This window comes from Macaca fascicularis, chromosome 1 (genome assembly GCF_037993035.2).
Source record: "Macaca fascicularis isolate 582-1 chromosome 1, T2T-MFA8v1.1".
Taxonomy (NCBI): Eukaryota; Metazoa; Chordata; class Mammalia; order Primates; family Cercopithecidae; genus Macaca; species Macaca fascicularis.
Genome location: NC_088375.1, coordinates 223608107 through 223622222, shown reverse-complemented (window position 1 = coordinate 223622222; position 14116 = coordinate 223608107). Strand labels below are relative to the sequence as shown.

Sequence of the window (14116 nt, the reverse complement as noted above, 5' to 3'; positions counted from 1 at the left end):
CACTTGGCACTGCTGAGTTTTCATATCTTCTGACACCTCCTTGCAAAATGTCAAGTGTGAGATGCTAATACTGGCCCTCTCTTTGTTGGAGGAGAAAGCATGTAAAAAGACAACTGTCCAAACCCTGTGGCTACAAAGTCCTTTCCTGGCTTCCTAAGATATTTACTCTATTCTTCTATTTCTAGAACTTTTCTAAGTTGGAAGATTTCAAATGTGAGAGAGTGTTAGATCCAGGTCGAGTAAGGATTTTATAAAATACTAAATGATGATCAGAGATGGGAATAATCAGCCTAGTTAAAAGCATATTCAGCACAATGTCACAATATACCAGATCCTCGTATAAACAGCATGGATTACATTAACAGGCCTCCCTGGGTGAGTAGTGTCTCTTTTGCCTACCTTAACGCTCACACCATGGTTATATAACCTTTTGAACAGAATTTGGAAATTCCTCTGACCCTGCCCTGCTTACTGATAGAGTTGAGCCAGTGGCTGGCAGGGGCATAATCTAATAGGCGAAACTAGAAACACACAAATTCACAGTCCTCTTGTCTCAGCCCAGAGACTGCACAGGCAAGGAAAGAAAGACTCGCCCCATCTCCCTCCTCCCCTCCTCTGGCCTAAGTTGCCGCTGACTTCACCCAACAGGCACCTGACCCTCCCAGATGAGCTGGGAGGGGCTAAAGCCCGGTGCGGCCATGGTGGGGGTGGAGGTACAGGCAGCAAACAATATTTAAGATGCTGACTTGTGGAGCATTCAGGCTTGGGAAGGAAAGCTATAGGCTATCCATTCAGCTCCCCTGTCAGAGACTCAAGCTTTGAGAAAGGCCAGCAAAGAGCAAGGAAAAGAGAGAAAACAACAAAGTGGCGAGGCCCTCAGAGTGAAAGCGTAAGGTTCAGTCAGCCTCCTGCAGCTTTGCAGACCTCAGCTGGGCATCTCCAGGCTCCCCTGGAGGAAAGAGCCTTCCTCACCCAAACCCACAAAAGATGCTGAAAAAGCCTCTCTCAGCTGTGACCTGGCTCTGCATTTTCATCGTGGCCTTTGTCAGCCACCCAGCATGGCTGCAGAAGCCCTCTAAGCGCAAGACACCAGCACAGCTCAAAGCGGCCACCTGCTGTGAGGAGGTGAAGGAGCTCAAGGCCCAAGTCGCCAACCTCAGCAGCCTGCTGAGTGAACTGAACAAGAAGCAGGAAAGGGACTGGGTCAGTGTGGTCATGCAGGTGATGGAGCTGGAGAGCAACAGCAAGCGCATGGAGTCGCGGCTCACAGATGCCGAGAGCAAGTACTCTGAGATGAACAACCAAATCGACATCATGCAGCTGCAGGCGGCACAGACGGTCACTCAGACCTCCGCAGGTAAGGAGACGAGTCCCCTGCGGGAGCATGGAGTACCTCACCACCTACAGCACTGCTTCTACATATCCTGGTCATCAGAACCACTACTGGGGCCTCTTTTGGGGGTGTACTTTCCCTTTAGTAAAGGCTTATGCAGTATTTCCTTTGATTGCTAATGCTATGTAAGTTTACCTCACACCTTCACAGGTCTCTTTTATCCACACAATGTTTCAGCCTACCATCTAAGAGTGCTGAGACATTACATGGTTTGCCCAAAGTCACCCAGCAAGTCTTAGAAGCAGGGTTCAAGTCTTCCTGATTGGTGTAGCTCTGCTACTTCCTCACCAATAGCTGACAGGCTATATCTCAAGAAATTCCAAGGAAGCACCAAACTGTAACAGCTGTTCCTCTGGAAGCAAAGTTTTGCCAGAAACAGTTCTCTGGTATTCCAAGATTTACCGGGAATGAGCATTAGTGGAATTTTGTGTCCTCTCTCTGTAAACATAACTCTTCTCATTGGCTCAGAGTTAAGTGTAGAGACACGTAGCCATGTGAAGAGTCCTTTTGTGTTCAGGAAGGATATGGCTCCTTAAGGTTCCTCAATTGTGACACGTCTACTTTTTTCCATGGTCTTAAATGAATTTCTCCTAATACAGGATTTTTTAAATGCAATGCTGAAATATAGATTTTTAATAGGCCAAAAATAAGATAAATTTAATATTTCTTTTGCAAAACAACTTTTATTTCTGGTTAACTCAGCTCAGGTAGGTCATCATGAATTTATGGTTTAGAGATTAAAAATTTGGTTTTCTGAAATTATCAGGAAAGTATTAGTTATAAGGAGCATATCCGATAGACATGTCATTTCTTGCTGATATAAAAACCATTGGTCCCATTATAAACTATATGAAGAACAAAGACATGATCAGCTTCTACTGACTAAGTCAATGGTTGCCCTCAGCTCAAATTAAGAAAAAGTTTTAACATGAAACCGAGCTTGAAAATTGTTACCTGAACCAACATGTACTAATCACTTTCTAAGCATGGACTTCCTGGCCCTCAGCTTGGGATTAGAAAGGTATTCTCAGGCCATTTTCCAGACAAGTGAGTCCTGATTTGGTCTGTGGGATGAAACCAGACATGTGGAAAACCAGGCCAGACAGAGGAATCTGACTGTGCCACTTCCTGCTCATCCAAACAGGAGGCTTTCTCGCCATCCCACGAGGAGGTTCTTGGGGTCAAGTGTAGCTCTCCCACCAGGCCTCTTGCTCTTCTTGCCCAGGACATCATTCCTTATTTTTCTTCTCTATGACCAAGTGCTCGGTTACCTGTATATTCTATAAGGAGGTAGCCCCTTAGAGGAAGCAGTAATTTGGTGCTTTCACCACTAAGGGGAAATGAAGAACAGTGATGGGGAAGGCATATGTACTCTGCCTCCCTTTCCCAAGGTGCTTTGCAAGATAACCTAAGCGCCTCGGACAACTCCCATCTGCCATCTTGGTGCTCTTCTCTAAGGTCCCAGTGCAGTGGTTACCAAGAAAAGCACCCCGAGACAGAGCGGGCAGGAAGCTTCTCTTGGATATTAAGGGCTGCACTCTCTGAATCCTATCAGAAAATGCTGTCTCTTCCACAGTGCTCTTTGATATTTAGACTACAGAGCCTAAACCCTGCATAAAGTAGCAGCTCCATGGCCCTAGAGTAAAAAAATTGGCCTGTCTAATGCTCTCATTTCCTTGTTTTAACAAAACTTCCTGGGGGGAAGGTCTCAAAGGTTCTTCTGAGAGTTTTGAGGTTCTAGCTGGATGGAAGGGGAAAATATATAATAAACTCTATCTCCCTTAATTATGGTCTCAGGTGGCAGTAGCCACCACCTCTGAACAACAACATAACCAACCAACCAGGAAACAGCAACAAAACCAGACTCTATGAGATACTCACAACCGATGTGTTATAGAGACGGCTGTCTAAGAAGTCTGAATCTATCTGACAGGAGTATCTGTTACGTGGCCCTCATACACTGTAACATTTCTAGAATTCATGGCCTAGCTATAGCAGAATGATTTATTTCAGAGTTAACCTGAAACCACCTGTTGGAACGTCCCACTAATGCTATCCAAGTGAAGGGCTTCCCTAACCCTCTGCTCCACCACCAGTGAAGCCAAAATACACCCCCTCTGGATCTCCTGATATCCACCTCTCCCAAATGCAGACACTGATGGGTAATTAACACCAGTGGGAATCTCAGGGTAGAAATAAAGGCTCAGTTTCTAAACATTCAACTCAGATGGAGCCCCGGGTCTAAATGCTCACCCTGTGGTTTGTTCTCTTGTAGATGCCATCTACGACTGCTCTTCACTCTACCAGAAGAACTACCGCATCTCTGGAGTGTATAAGCTTCCTCCTGATGACTTCCTGGGCAGCCCTGAACTGGAGGTGAGGTCATTACAGTCATTGGCCACACCCTAATACCTGTCCTTCACCCCCTCAAGGGGACTGCAATAACAGGGCCATTCACAGTTTAAAGAAAGGAAAATTCGGCCAGGCAAAGTGGCTGACATTTGTAATCCCAGCACTATGGGAGGCCAAGGCGGGTGGATCACTTCAGGTCAGGAGTTTAAGACCAGCCTGGCCAACATGGTGAAACCCTGTTTCTACTAAAAATACAAAAAAATTAGCCAGGCATGGTGGCGGACGCCTGTAATCCCAGCTACGCAGGGGGATCGCTTGAACTCAGGAGGCAGAGGTTGCAGTGAGCCGAGATCACGCCACTGCACTACAGTCTGGGAGACAGAGTGAGACTCCATTTCAATTAAAGAAAAAAAAAAAGAAAGAAAGAAACGAAAACTCAAAACACAAGCAAACATACCAAACACCAGAGAGCTATGCAAACAGTTAAGTTTATGCCCTGCACTCCAAACCCAAGCATCTGTTTGGCCCCTTCAAATCATTATCAAACACCAAGCCTTCTAACATAGATCAGATAATTCTTATAACCACCACATAACTTAGTTTAAATCTCTTGCCATGTCTTAGAACAGCTATTCCTTGAGGGAGGAGAAAAGAAAACATGAAGGCAGCATCAAAAGTATCTGGATTTTCAGCCAGGCATGGTGGCTCACACCTGTAATCCCAGCACTTTGGGAGGCGAGGTGGGTGGATCAATCACCTGAGGTCAGGAGTTTGAGACCAGCCTGGCCAACATGCTGAAATCCCGTCTCTACTAAAAATATAAAAATTAGTTGGGTGTGGTGACAGGAACCTCTGGTCCCAGCTACTAGGGAGGCTGAGGCTGGAGAATCACTGGAACCCAGGAGGTGGAGGTTGCAGTGAGCCGAGATTGCACCACTGCACTCTAGCCTGGGCAACAAGAGTGAAACTCTGCCTCAAAAAAAAAAAAAAAAAAAAAAAAAGTATCTGGATTTTTCCCTTCAAGCTTCATGTGCACTCACCCCTGGGCCCAATTTGGATCGTTCTTCCAGAGCAGTATACCACCCGCCCCAGCTCACCAGCAGTGGGGCAGCATCACTGCCCGAGTGAGCCAGTGTGACTGCGGGAATGCACGCATCTACTGGCTCTGCAGGGACAGGAATAGGTTGGGAAGTCTGCCCTCTTGCTCTTGCCTCCTGTCCTGCAAGTCCCTCACCAGAGTATCCCCTCTGCTCCAGGTGTTCTGTGACATGGAGACTTCAGGTGGAGGCTGGACCATCATCCAGAGACGAAAAAGTGGCCTTGTCTCCTTCTACCAGGACTGGAAGCAGTACAAGCAGGGCTTTGGCAGCATCCGTGGGGACTTCTGGCTGGGGAATGAACACATCCACCGGCTCTCCAGACAGCCAACCCGGCTGCGTGTAGAGATGGAGGTAAGCACAAGGCCAGGGGCCCCATGACTGGACCAGTGCCACCACACATGACTGCGTACGACTCTGAGGGTGCCATTCCTATTCTGATTCAAGACAAATCTGTATATTCATTGGGATGGTTTTCCTGCAAGTTATAATAGAGTTGAGGATAAATAGGTATTTTTCCTTTCTGCACCTCCCAACTCCCCACCCCCGCCAACAGAAGTGGGGCTGTAGGTGGGACAAGAAGAGGCCAGACCCAGGCCAGAGTAGAGCAAATCCAACAGTCAGCTTTACCTAACACTAGTCTCTGCTCTGGCTGAGCATGAGGTCCTTTAGGTGCAAATCTTACTGATACTGGTTGGGGACCCTTGCTGAAGGTCTTAAAGCACTCACTATATCCTCACGTTTCTCTTACAGCAGCTCTGTGTGGGATTCAGCAAAAACATAGCTACACCTTATAGGCAGGAAAGTGAGGAATATAGAGAGACTAATCAAGGCCATATGGGGAATCAGGAAAGAAGTTCGAGCCTTCTTTTCTGATTCCCAGGTTAACGTAGTAAACTGGAGGTAAACAAGTAATAAAGTCTTATTAGATTCACATCTATAAAAAGATGTTTGGCTACGGGGCTGTCAGGAGAGAAGGGGTACAGAGACAGCATGAAATGGAGCCTGCTGCACTTTCTTTAAGGCTCTGCTCCTCCTGACAGGACTGGGAGGGCAACCTGCGCTACGCTGAGTATAGCCACTTTGTTCTGGGCAATGAACTCAACAGCTATCGCCTCTTCCTGGGGAACTACACTGGCAATGTGGGGAACGACGCCCTCCAGTATCATAACAACACAGCCTTCAGCACCAAGGACAAGGACAATGACAACTGCTTAGACAAGTGTGCACAGCTCCGCAAAGGTGAGACTTGGGGGACAGGAAACGAGAAGTTCAGGTGCAAGCCCATAATCCCACTTGAGGAGAAAGAGTGAATTATAACTGTACAGTTGATGTTCCGGCTTTAGTATTCTTTCTAATGCTGGCTCTAACTCCTTATCTGATGTCTGGTCTATCACAGTCAACTTACTAGCACTGGGTCTGTTTCTCATGTCAGGTGGCTACTGGTACAACTGCTGCACAGACTCCAATCTCAATGGAGTGTACTACCGCCTGGGCGAGCACAACAAGCACTTGGATGGCATCACCTGGTACGGCTGGCATGGATCTACCTACTCCCTGAAACGGGTGGAGATGAAAATCCGCCCGGAAGACTTTAAGCCTTAAAAGGAGGCTGCCGTGGAGCACAGATGCAGACACTGAGACACCTGGAGATTAGATGAAGGCAGATAAGGATAGGAAGAGAGTATTAGAAAGGGTAGGGTTGAGAAACAGCCTATACTCTCCAAAGAAAGAATAAGTCTCCAAGGAACACAATAAAATCATATGTACCAAGGATGTTACAGTAAACAGGATGAACCATTTAAACCCACTGGGTCCTGCCACATCCTTCTTAAGGGGGTAGACTCAGTGGGGTCTCTCTGCCCAAGATCCCTGACATAGCAGTAGCTTGTCTTTTCCATATGATTTGTCTGTGTTTTCCATATGATTTGTCTGTGAAAGAAAATAACTTTGAGATCGCTTTATCTATTTTCTTTAAGGCTTAGGCTACATGAGGGCCAAAACACAAATCCCTTTGCTAAAAAGAACCATATTATTTTGATTCTCAAAGAAGAGGCCTTTGAGTGTTAGAGAAAGGAGTGAAGGAGGCAGGTGGGAGATGGGTATTTCTATTTTTAAATCCAGTGAAATTATCTTGAGTCTACATATTATTTTTAAAACACAAAAATTGTTCGGCTGTAGGTGAACTGACCCAGGCTGGACTTGCGAGGAGGAAACTCCAGGGCACTGGGTCTGGCAATCAGACTGAGCACTGCCCGTGCTCACCTTGGTCAGGTACAGCACTGAAAGGTATGAAGCACCGGCAGGAGGTGGACACAGTCTCTCATGAATGCTGGCACAAAACTGCCTTAAAATATTCATAGTTAATACAGGTATACCTATTTTTATTTACTTTGTAAGAAACAAGCTCAAGGGGCTTCCTTTTAAATTTTGTCTATAGGAAATGGCTGAAAACTGAAGGTAGATGGTGTTATAGTTAATAATGAATGCTGTATATAAGCATCTTGCTTTGTAAAAATAAAATATTGTGGTTTTGTTTTAAACATTTAACGTTTCTTTTCCTTCTACAATAAACACTTTCAAAACTTCAGTATTTTCTTTTTAAATTCTTACCATTACCACTTAGAACAGGATAAAAAGTTAAATTTAAATCAGAGGGTGAGCAGTGACAGAGGCCTGGGGTTTGTTTTGGTGTTCAGGGCAACCAAGTGGGGAGCAGAAGCCAAAAGGGAACAGGTGAGGGACAAAAGGGCAGCAGCAACCAGGACAATTTTCCATAAAGGGGATTACACATCAGGGGCTGGGCAATGAAGGCATCCAGCCTTATCAGACCCTCTATTCTACTTAGGATAGAGAAACAAAAGCAGGCCAGCAGACCTTACCCTAATGCTCGGGGCTAACCAAGTAAAAGTCGTGTGTGTGTGTTTTCTAATAATCAAATAACCACTCAATACTCTGTCCCCAAGAAAGCAAATATATTTACTGATGTGTGAGCTTTAAGGAGATGGGAGTAGTTTATACTATCTCAGTGTTAGCCCTGGTTTGGGATTACATCTGGGATTTAATTTGCCCTGTAGCAGATAGGTAAAAAAGTCAATAGGTTGCAAGACAGATTGAACTAGTAACAAGAGAACAATACTGTCAACAGAACATGGTTTTTTAAAGCAAAGACAAAAAAATAAGAAATAGCTGCACAAGGCCGGGCGCGGTGGCTCACACCTGTAATTCCAGCACTTTGGGAGGCCAAGGTGGATGGATCACGAGGTCAAGAGAGCGAGACCATCCTGGCCTACACGGTGAAACCCCCTTTCTACTAAAAATACAAAAATTAGCTGGGCATGCTGGCACACACCTGTAGTCTCAGCTACTTAGGAAGCTGAGGCAGGAGAATTGCTTGAATCCAGGAGGCGGAAGTTGCAGTGAGCCAAGATTGTGCCACTGCACTTCAGCCTGGCGACAGAGTGAGACTCCATCTTAAAAAATAAAAATAAAAATAAAAATAAATAAATAGCTGCACAAAGATGTTTTTGTGTAAGGCTACCCTAATTGTTTCAAAAAGAATTTAGGGAAGTTGACTCAAACATGTATACTAAAACGAACTCTAAAAAAGCAGACAAATTGGTGAAGGGAAAATAAGAGTAGCAAAAATAAAAACAAAGTCTGTGGGGGTTGGGAGAGAGTTAGTAGTAGTAAAAACAGGTAAGATGTCTGTAATTTGTTGGAGGTAGACCAGGAATTTAGCTTCAAGCTCTCCAGTAGCCACTGTGAGGAAAGGAATTCAATCCCTTACTGCAAAGTGATGTCTCCAAGGCCAGATCAAAGTAGTGGCTCAGGGACATACAACCAACAATGGGAAAAGACCCCTGAGAAGAATTTCCACAGGGTAGTGTTGTGAGCAACTTCCTTAATAGCAACTTTGTCTTAGGTTGTTTCTTAAAACTTCCTTCAGTACAGACGACAGTATACCCACAACCGGGCTTAGGAAAAGCAGCTTTACAAAATCAGAAGTAAAAACTGCAAACGGAAGCAAAAAAAGAAAAGTGATAGGAAGATACAGGAGACCAGCAGAAGGGAGGCAGAAATGCAAGCTGAGTTGACTTGGCTGAGGACACCCAAAGAGCCAAGCACACTGGCTGTCCCCAGAAACAGCATTCATTCATTCATTCATTCATTCATTCATTCATTCATTCATTTATTGAGACAGAATCTCACTCTGTCATCCAGGCTAGAGCATGATCTTGGCTCACTGCAACCTCCACCTCCTGGGTTCAAGCAATTCTCCTGCCTCAGCCTCCCAAGTAGCTGGGATTATAGATGTGCACCACCACGCCCAGCTAATTTTTGTATTTTTAGTAGAGATGGGGTTTCACCACGTTAGCCAGGCTGGTCTCGAACTCCTGACATCAAGTGATCCACCCACCTTGGCCTCCCAAAGTGCTGGGATTATAGGTGTGAGCTACCCCACCTGGCCTGGAACAGTGTTTTAAACAAAGGACAAGATCAATCTCCAGGGAATTCTGAGGACTTATTTTCAATTATATTTGCTTACAAAGCTAAATAACCTTCTAGAGCACTTTTCCAGGCCTCTAACTACATCTTTCTGCTACAAATCTGCATAACTTTAAGTTTTTATGATTGTCTCAAATATGGGGAAAAATTAAGGGTGGAATTAGGAAAGTTTCAAATAGGTCTCAAACAGGTGAGCAAGGAAATTAATATGCAAAATGAGTTATCTGACCTTAAAGTGATCGTACTTAGTTACTATATTTTCTATTAGTTATCATGTGAGAGCACATTACCTAAGCCAGAGATGGAAGGAAGAAATGTGGATTTTCACATTTACTGTGTCTGATTTGAAACCGAAGCATGCCTCAGAGGACGGAATGTTTTTAATTGTTCCTACATGGTATTTCAGAAATCAACATTTTCTCCAAGTCCAATTTATTTGGGCAAAAACAGGATTCCATTTCTATCTTTTTGCTAACTTTTTAAAGTGTTAAAGGAACTCTTTTAAATATCTTCTCAAAAGCACAGCTAGGAAAGGACTTGGCTGTTTGATCACCCTCTCAAGCAAAGTAGGCACCACACACAGCAGGCTCTATTAGCCACAGTGAAGGAACTTATTAGCTGGATGATTTTTTCTGAACTATCTGCAGTGAGATGAAAGATCATGTTAGCATTCACATGAAGATAATGAGATCCCAGAGTTGATATTCTCTGATAATCATTAGGGGAAGTGAATGACGCTTTAGGAGCCGGAGCTAATGTTCCGTGCTGCTTGTAATTTCCTAACAGCAGAAAATTTATTAAACAACCTATTTTTTCCACACCCAGAAGACTGAAAACTGTCTTAACAGAGGAGCGAACATAACCACATCAGAGAAAAGACCATTAGATTTCAGATTATGCTCTGCCTTTTATATTCACAAAACACCATAGGAGGAAGACGCAGGCATCAATAGATTTAGTTGATAAAACCCCACTGTGCCCTTGGGTACCCTCTGAAGCCCAGGAACCAGCACATTCTATTCTAGCTCTAGATAGCACTATCTAACCCAGATGCAAAACCTATCTTCCTAGGCTGCCATGGCCACAGAATTGCTTCTCAACTAATTTCACTGGAACAAGAAAGGACAGGTTGGAAAACAACAGGAGCCCAGGTGATAAGGGTCAACAGAAATGACAATCATGGCTAGATTCCTGGGGAGAGCCATCTGCAACATGTCATTTAAACGTGCTGGCCAGACCCAGAGGCAGATTTCACAGAACAGAAGTCTCCAAGTGACTCCAGTGAAGTGGCACCAGGTAGTGGGAGAAGAGAGGTCATTCTGCATGAAGGCAGCAATTAAAAAGGGTTTATAGCCTACCTGATGAGAGATTCTAGAATGGCAGGGGTGGGGCCTTTCTGGAACTCCAGTTCTTTGTAGTGTAGTGCTTTGGCATATGCTCGGCACTTGGCAGCTCTTTCACCCAGCAGAACAATGCCATTGTCATCTCTCAGTGGCAGGGGGCCCTGGAGGAGAGCAAAACCTCACAGCATAGGAAAATGGCAGATGGGGCACAAACAAGAGAAGGCTGTGTGGATGCTTCTCTCCTCCCACCAGCTGGTTCCCTGTCAGCCTCCATCTGGACAATGGGGAAAAGTCTCACCTTGTCACTGTGTTCCATGAATTCAGCCAAGTTTAAGAGGGTTTGTGTGACTTCAGCGATGTCTTGTGAGGTGAGGGCCAACTCGATGCTTCTGATGAGCTCATCCTGTTGATCTTCATTCAATTCAGACCAGCAGGACACAAACGCAGCATTGAAGAGATCCCTGAAGGCACAGAAGGTGGAAAATAGAGAGACCTCCCATGCCTCTGCCTGCTGCCTCAAAGTCACACCTATCAATTCACTTTTGGCATCACTGATTTTGGTTATACAGACCAGTGCTGTCCAAGAGAACTTTCATGTCCAATATGGTAGCCACTGATGATTAAAGCACTTGAACTATGGCAAGTGTGGCCAAGGAACTGAATTTTACATTTTATTTATTTTTAATTAAATTAACCACATATGGCTAGTGTCTACTGAATCTTACACTGCAGGTACAGACACTATGATATGCAGGGACTTGGGGGGCAAGTGGCAGGGTGGGGAGAAGAGCAGAGCAAAGTAACTTTTCTCCAAAGGAATATTTCTTGGCAGTTTTTGCATCATTTCTCTTCACTAGAGGAAATGGGAAATGAATAGAATGGGGACTTCTGACAAAGAAGTTGGCATTAACAAATGTGGAAAACAATAATCGTTAAATGATTCTTGGGATGTTTCTGGGACAATGTCTAAATTCTTAAGGTCAGAAATGTCAAAGGCAGCATCTGCAATTGCTTTCAAAATATAATCAGAACCCTTAGTTGGATGGTCATAAAAAATGACAACAGGACTAGAAGCATTAGCAAATAGGATCCAAACCTGTAAGTTCTAAAAGATTTTCTAAGCCAACAGTTGGGGCCTCAAAAAGACGTGGAACCAGAGGTTCCATTTCAAAGATTACTATGACTACTTACATTACCATAGTACCACATGATGGACACATTTGCCATCCCTTACATCTTACATCAATCCTATCCTCCCCACTGTTCTGGTGACTGTGTGGAGAAGGGAGTGGGAAACAACACGATATACCTACAATGGATAGATTTAGCATTTGATGCCTCTATACCTACTTTCTTTTTTTTTTTTTTTGAGACGGAGTCTTGCTGTGTCGCCCAGGCTGGAGTGCGGTGGCGCGATCTCAGCTCACTGCAAGCTCCGCCTCCTGGGTTCCATTCTTCTGCCTCAGTCTCCCCAGCAGCTGGGACTACAGGTGCCCGCCACCACGCCTGGCTAATATTTTTGTATTTTTAGTACAGACAGGGTTTCACTGTGTTAGCCAGGATGGTCTCAATCTCCTGACCTTGTGATCCACCCACCTGGGCCTCCCAAAGTGTTGGGATTACAGGCGTGAGCCACTGCGCCCAGCCTATACCTATTTTCTGTTACATATTAACAGGTTAAGTCAGACCAATGCGTATAATTTTGTAATTTGATAGAAAAAACAAAATTTGAAATCCAAAGGATAAAATGAAGACCAAAAAAAGTCTGTTATAAACTTAAAAATAAGTTTTCGGAGCCAGGTAATTAGTCGCTGGTCATCCAGGCAACTTGGGAGACTGAGGCAGGAGGATCTCTTGAGATTAGCAGTTCAAGACCAGCCAGGGAAATAAGCAAGACCTTCATCTCTAAAGACATAAAAAAAGTTTTCCTGATCTAGGTCAGAGGCCACACTGGATCCTGAATGAACGTACTTGGGACTAAGGGGATAAAACATTATGTGGGTATCACAAGCCTCTTGTGGATAACACTGTGCTCAGAGGTGACCTGGGTGAAAAGAGGAATAATAAAAACATTGGCTAAGCATATGATATCTCCACACTACGGAAACAGGGAAGTCCTAGAAACTATTTTAAAGCATTAAAAAATACTTGAAAGAAATTAGAGGAAGAAAATCACGGCATCAAACCAACAGTCTCAGGGGCCATCACTACTGCTAAATATACATCATAACAGCAAACCAGCTGTGCTGACAAAAATGAAGTGAAACGCCTTGCTTTCTGCTTCTTGCCAATGCGAAGGGCTGCTTATTAATTAAATCACAATTTTATGCCTCATTATAAATAATTAATGTCCAATGCAGAAAAATCTAAAAAATAAGGAAGAGAATAAAAAAGAAAATAATCACTCCTTAAGGCTTCCCTAGAGATAACCGTCGCTATATTACTTTCTAATCTTTATCCTATTCACATTTATTTTAATTTTCAACTTTGCATTCCATTTTATTTACTTACATTATATCATAAACCTTTCACATGCATTAAAAGTTTTATAAACCAAAAAAAAATTTTTTTTGAGATGCAGTCTTGCTCTGCCATCCAGGCTGGAAAGCAATGGCATGACTGTGGCTCTCTGCAGCCTCCAAACTCCTGGGCTCAAGCAATCCCCCCAATCCTCCCATCTCAGCCTCCTGAGTAGCTAGGATTACAGGTGCATGCCACCTCGCTTGGCTAATTTTTTATTTTTGTAGAGATAGAGTCTCGCTAGGTTGCCCAGGCAGGTCTTGAACTCTTGGCCTCAAGTGATTCTCCTGTCTCAGCCTCCCAGAGTGCTGAGATTACAGGCAGGAGCCACCATGCGCAGACTGTAAACCAAATTTTAAATGGCTGTTTAAGATTTACTATTTAGGCCGGGCACACTGGCTCATGCCTGTAATCGCAGCACTTTGGGAGGCTGAGGTGGGCGGATCACAAGGTCAGGAGATCGAGACCATCCTGGCTAACATGGTGAAACCCTGACTCTACTAAAAGTACAAAAATTTGGCCGGGTGTGGTGGCACACACCTGTAATCCCAGCTACTTGGGAGACTGAGGCAGGAGAATGGCTTGAACCCAAGACGCAGAGGTTGAGGCGAGCCGAGATCGCGCCACTGCACTCCAGCCTGGGCAACAGAGCAACACTTCATCTCAAAAAAAATAAAAATAAAAAAAAATATTTACTATTTAAAACAATATATTTTTTGGCAGGATTGAGGGATGAGAAATTACCTGATGGGTACGATGTACACTATTATTCAGGTGATGGTCCTACTAAAAGACTTCACCACTATGCAACATATCCATGTGACAAATCTGCACTTGTACCCCAAAATCTATAAAAAATTTTAAAAATTAAAAAAAAATATGGTGATGACTCATGCCTATAA

At 44.2% G+C, this 14116-nt stretch overlaps 2 protein-coding genes across 6 annotated transcripts in view; one reads left to right on the top strand and one right to left on the bottom strand.

The window, feature by feature from the left end:
- The window catches only part of MTOR (mechanistic target of rapamycin kinase), a 150421-nt gene that overhangs the window by 76155 nt on the left and 60150 nt on the right, over positions 1-14116 (bottom strand). For all 5 annotated transcript variants that reach the window (XR_012426139.1, XM_045380920.2, XM_015442686.3 and 2 more), the window contains 2 exons: positions 10993-11155; positions 10710-10855 (listed from right to left, as the gene is read on the bottom strand). Coding sequence is in view for 4 of the 5 variants with exons in the window: in XM_045380920.2 (XP_045236855.2) it covers positions 10710-10855; positions 10993-11155 (309 nt within the window). In the remaining variant the exon portion in view is untranslated. The remainder of the gene's footprint in view (positions 1-10709; positions 10856-10992; positions 11156-14116) is intronic.
- Positions 760-7432, top strand: ANGPTL7 (angiopoietin like 7). The gene is made up of 5 exons (XM_005544804.4): positions 760-1357; positions 3669-3769; positions 5002-5196; positions 5886-6084; positions 6278-7432. Exons 1-5 carry the CDS (start codon positions 988-990, stop codon positions 6445-6447), a joined length of 1035 nt encoding a protein of 344 aa, XP_005544861.3. The 5' UTR covers positions 760-987; the 3' UTR covers positions 6448-7432.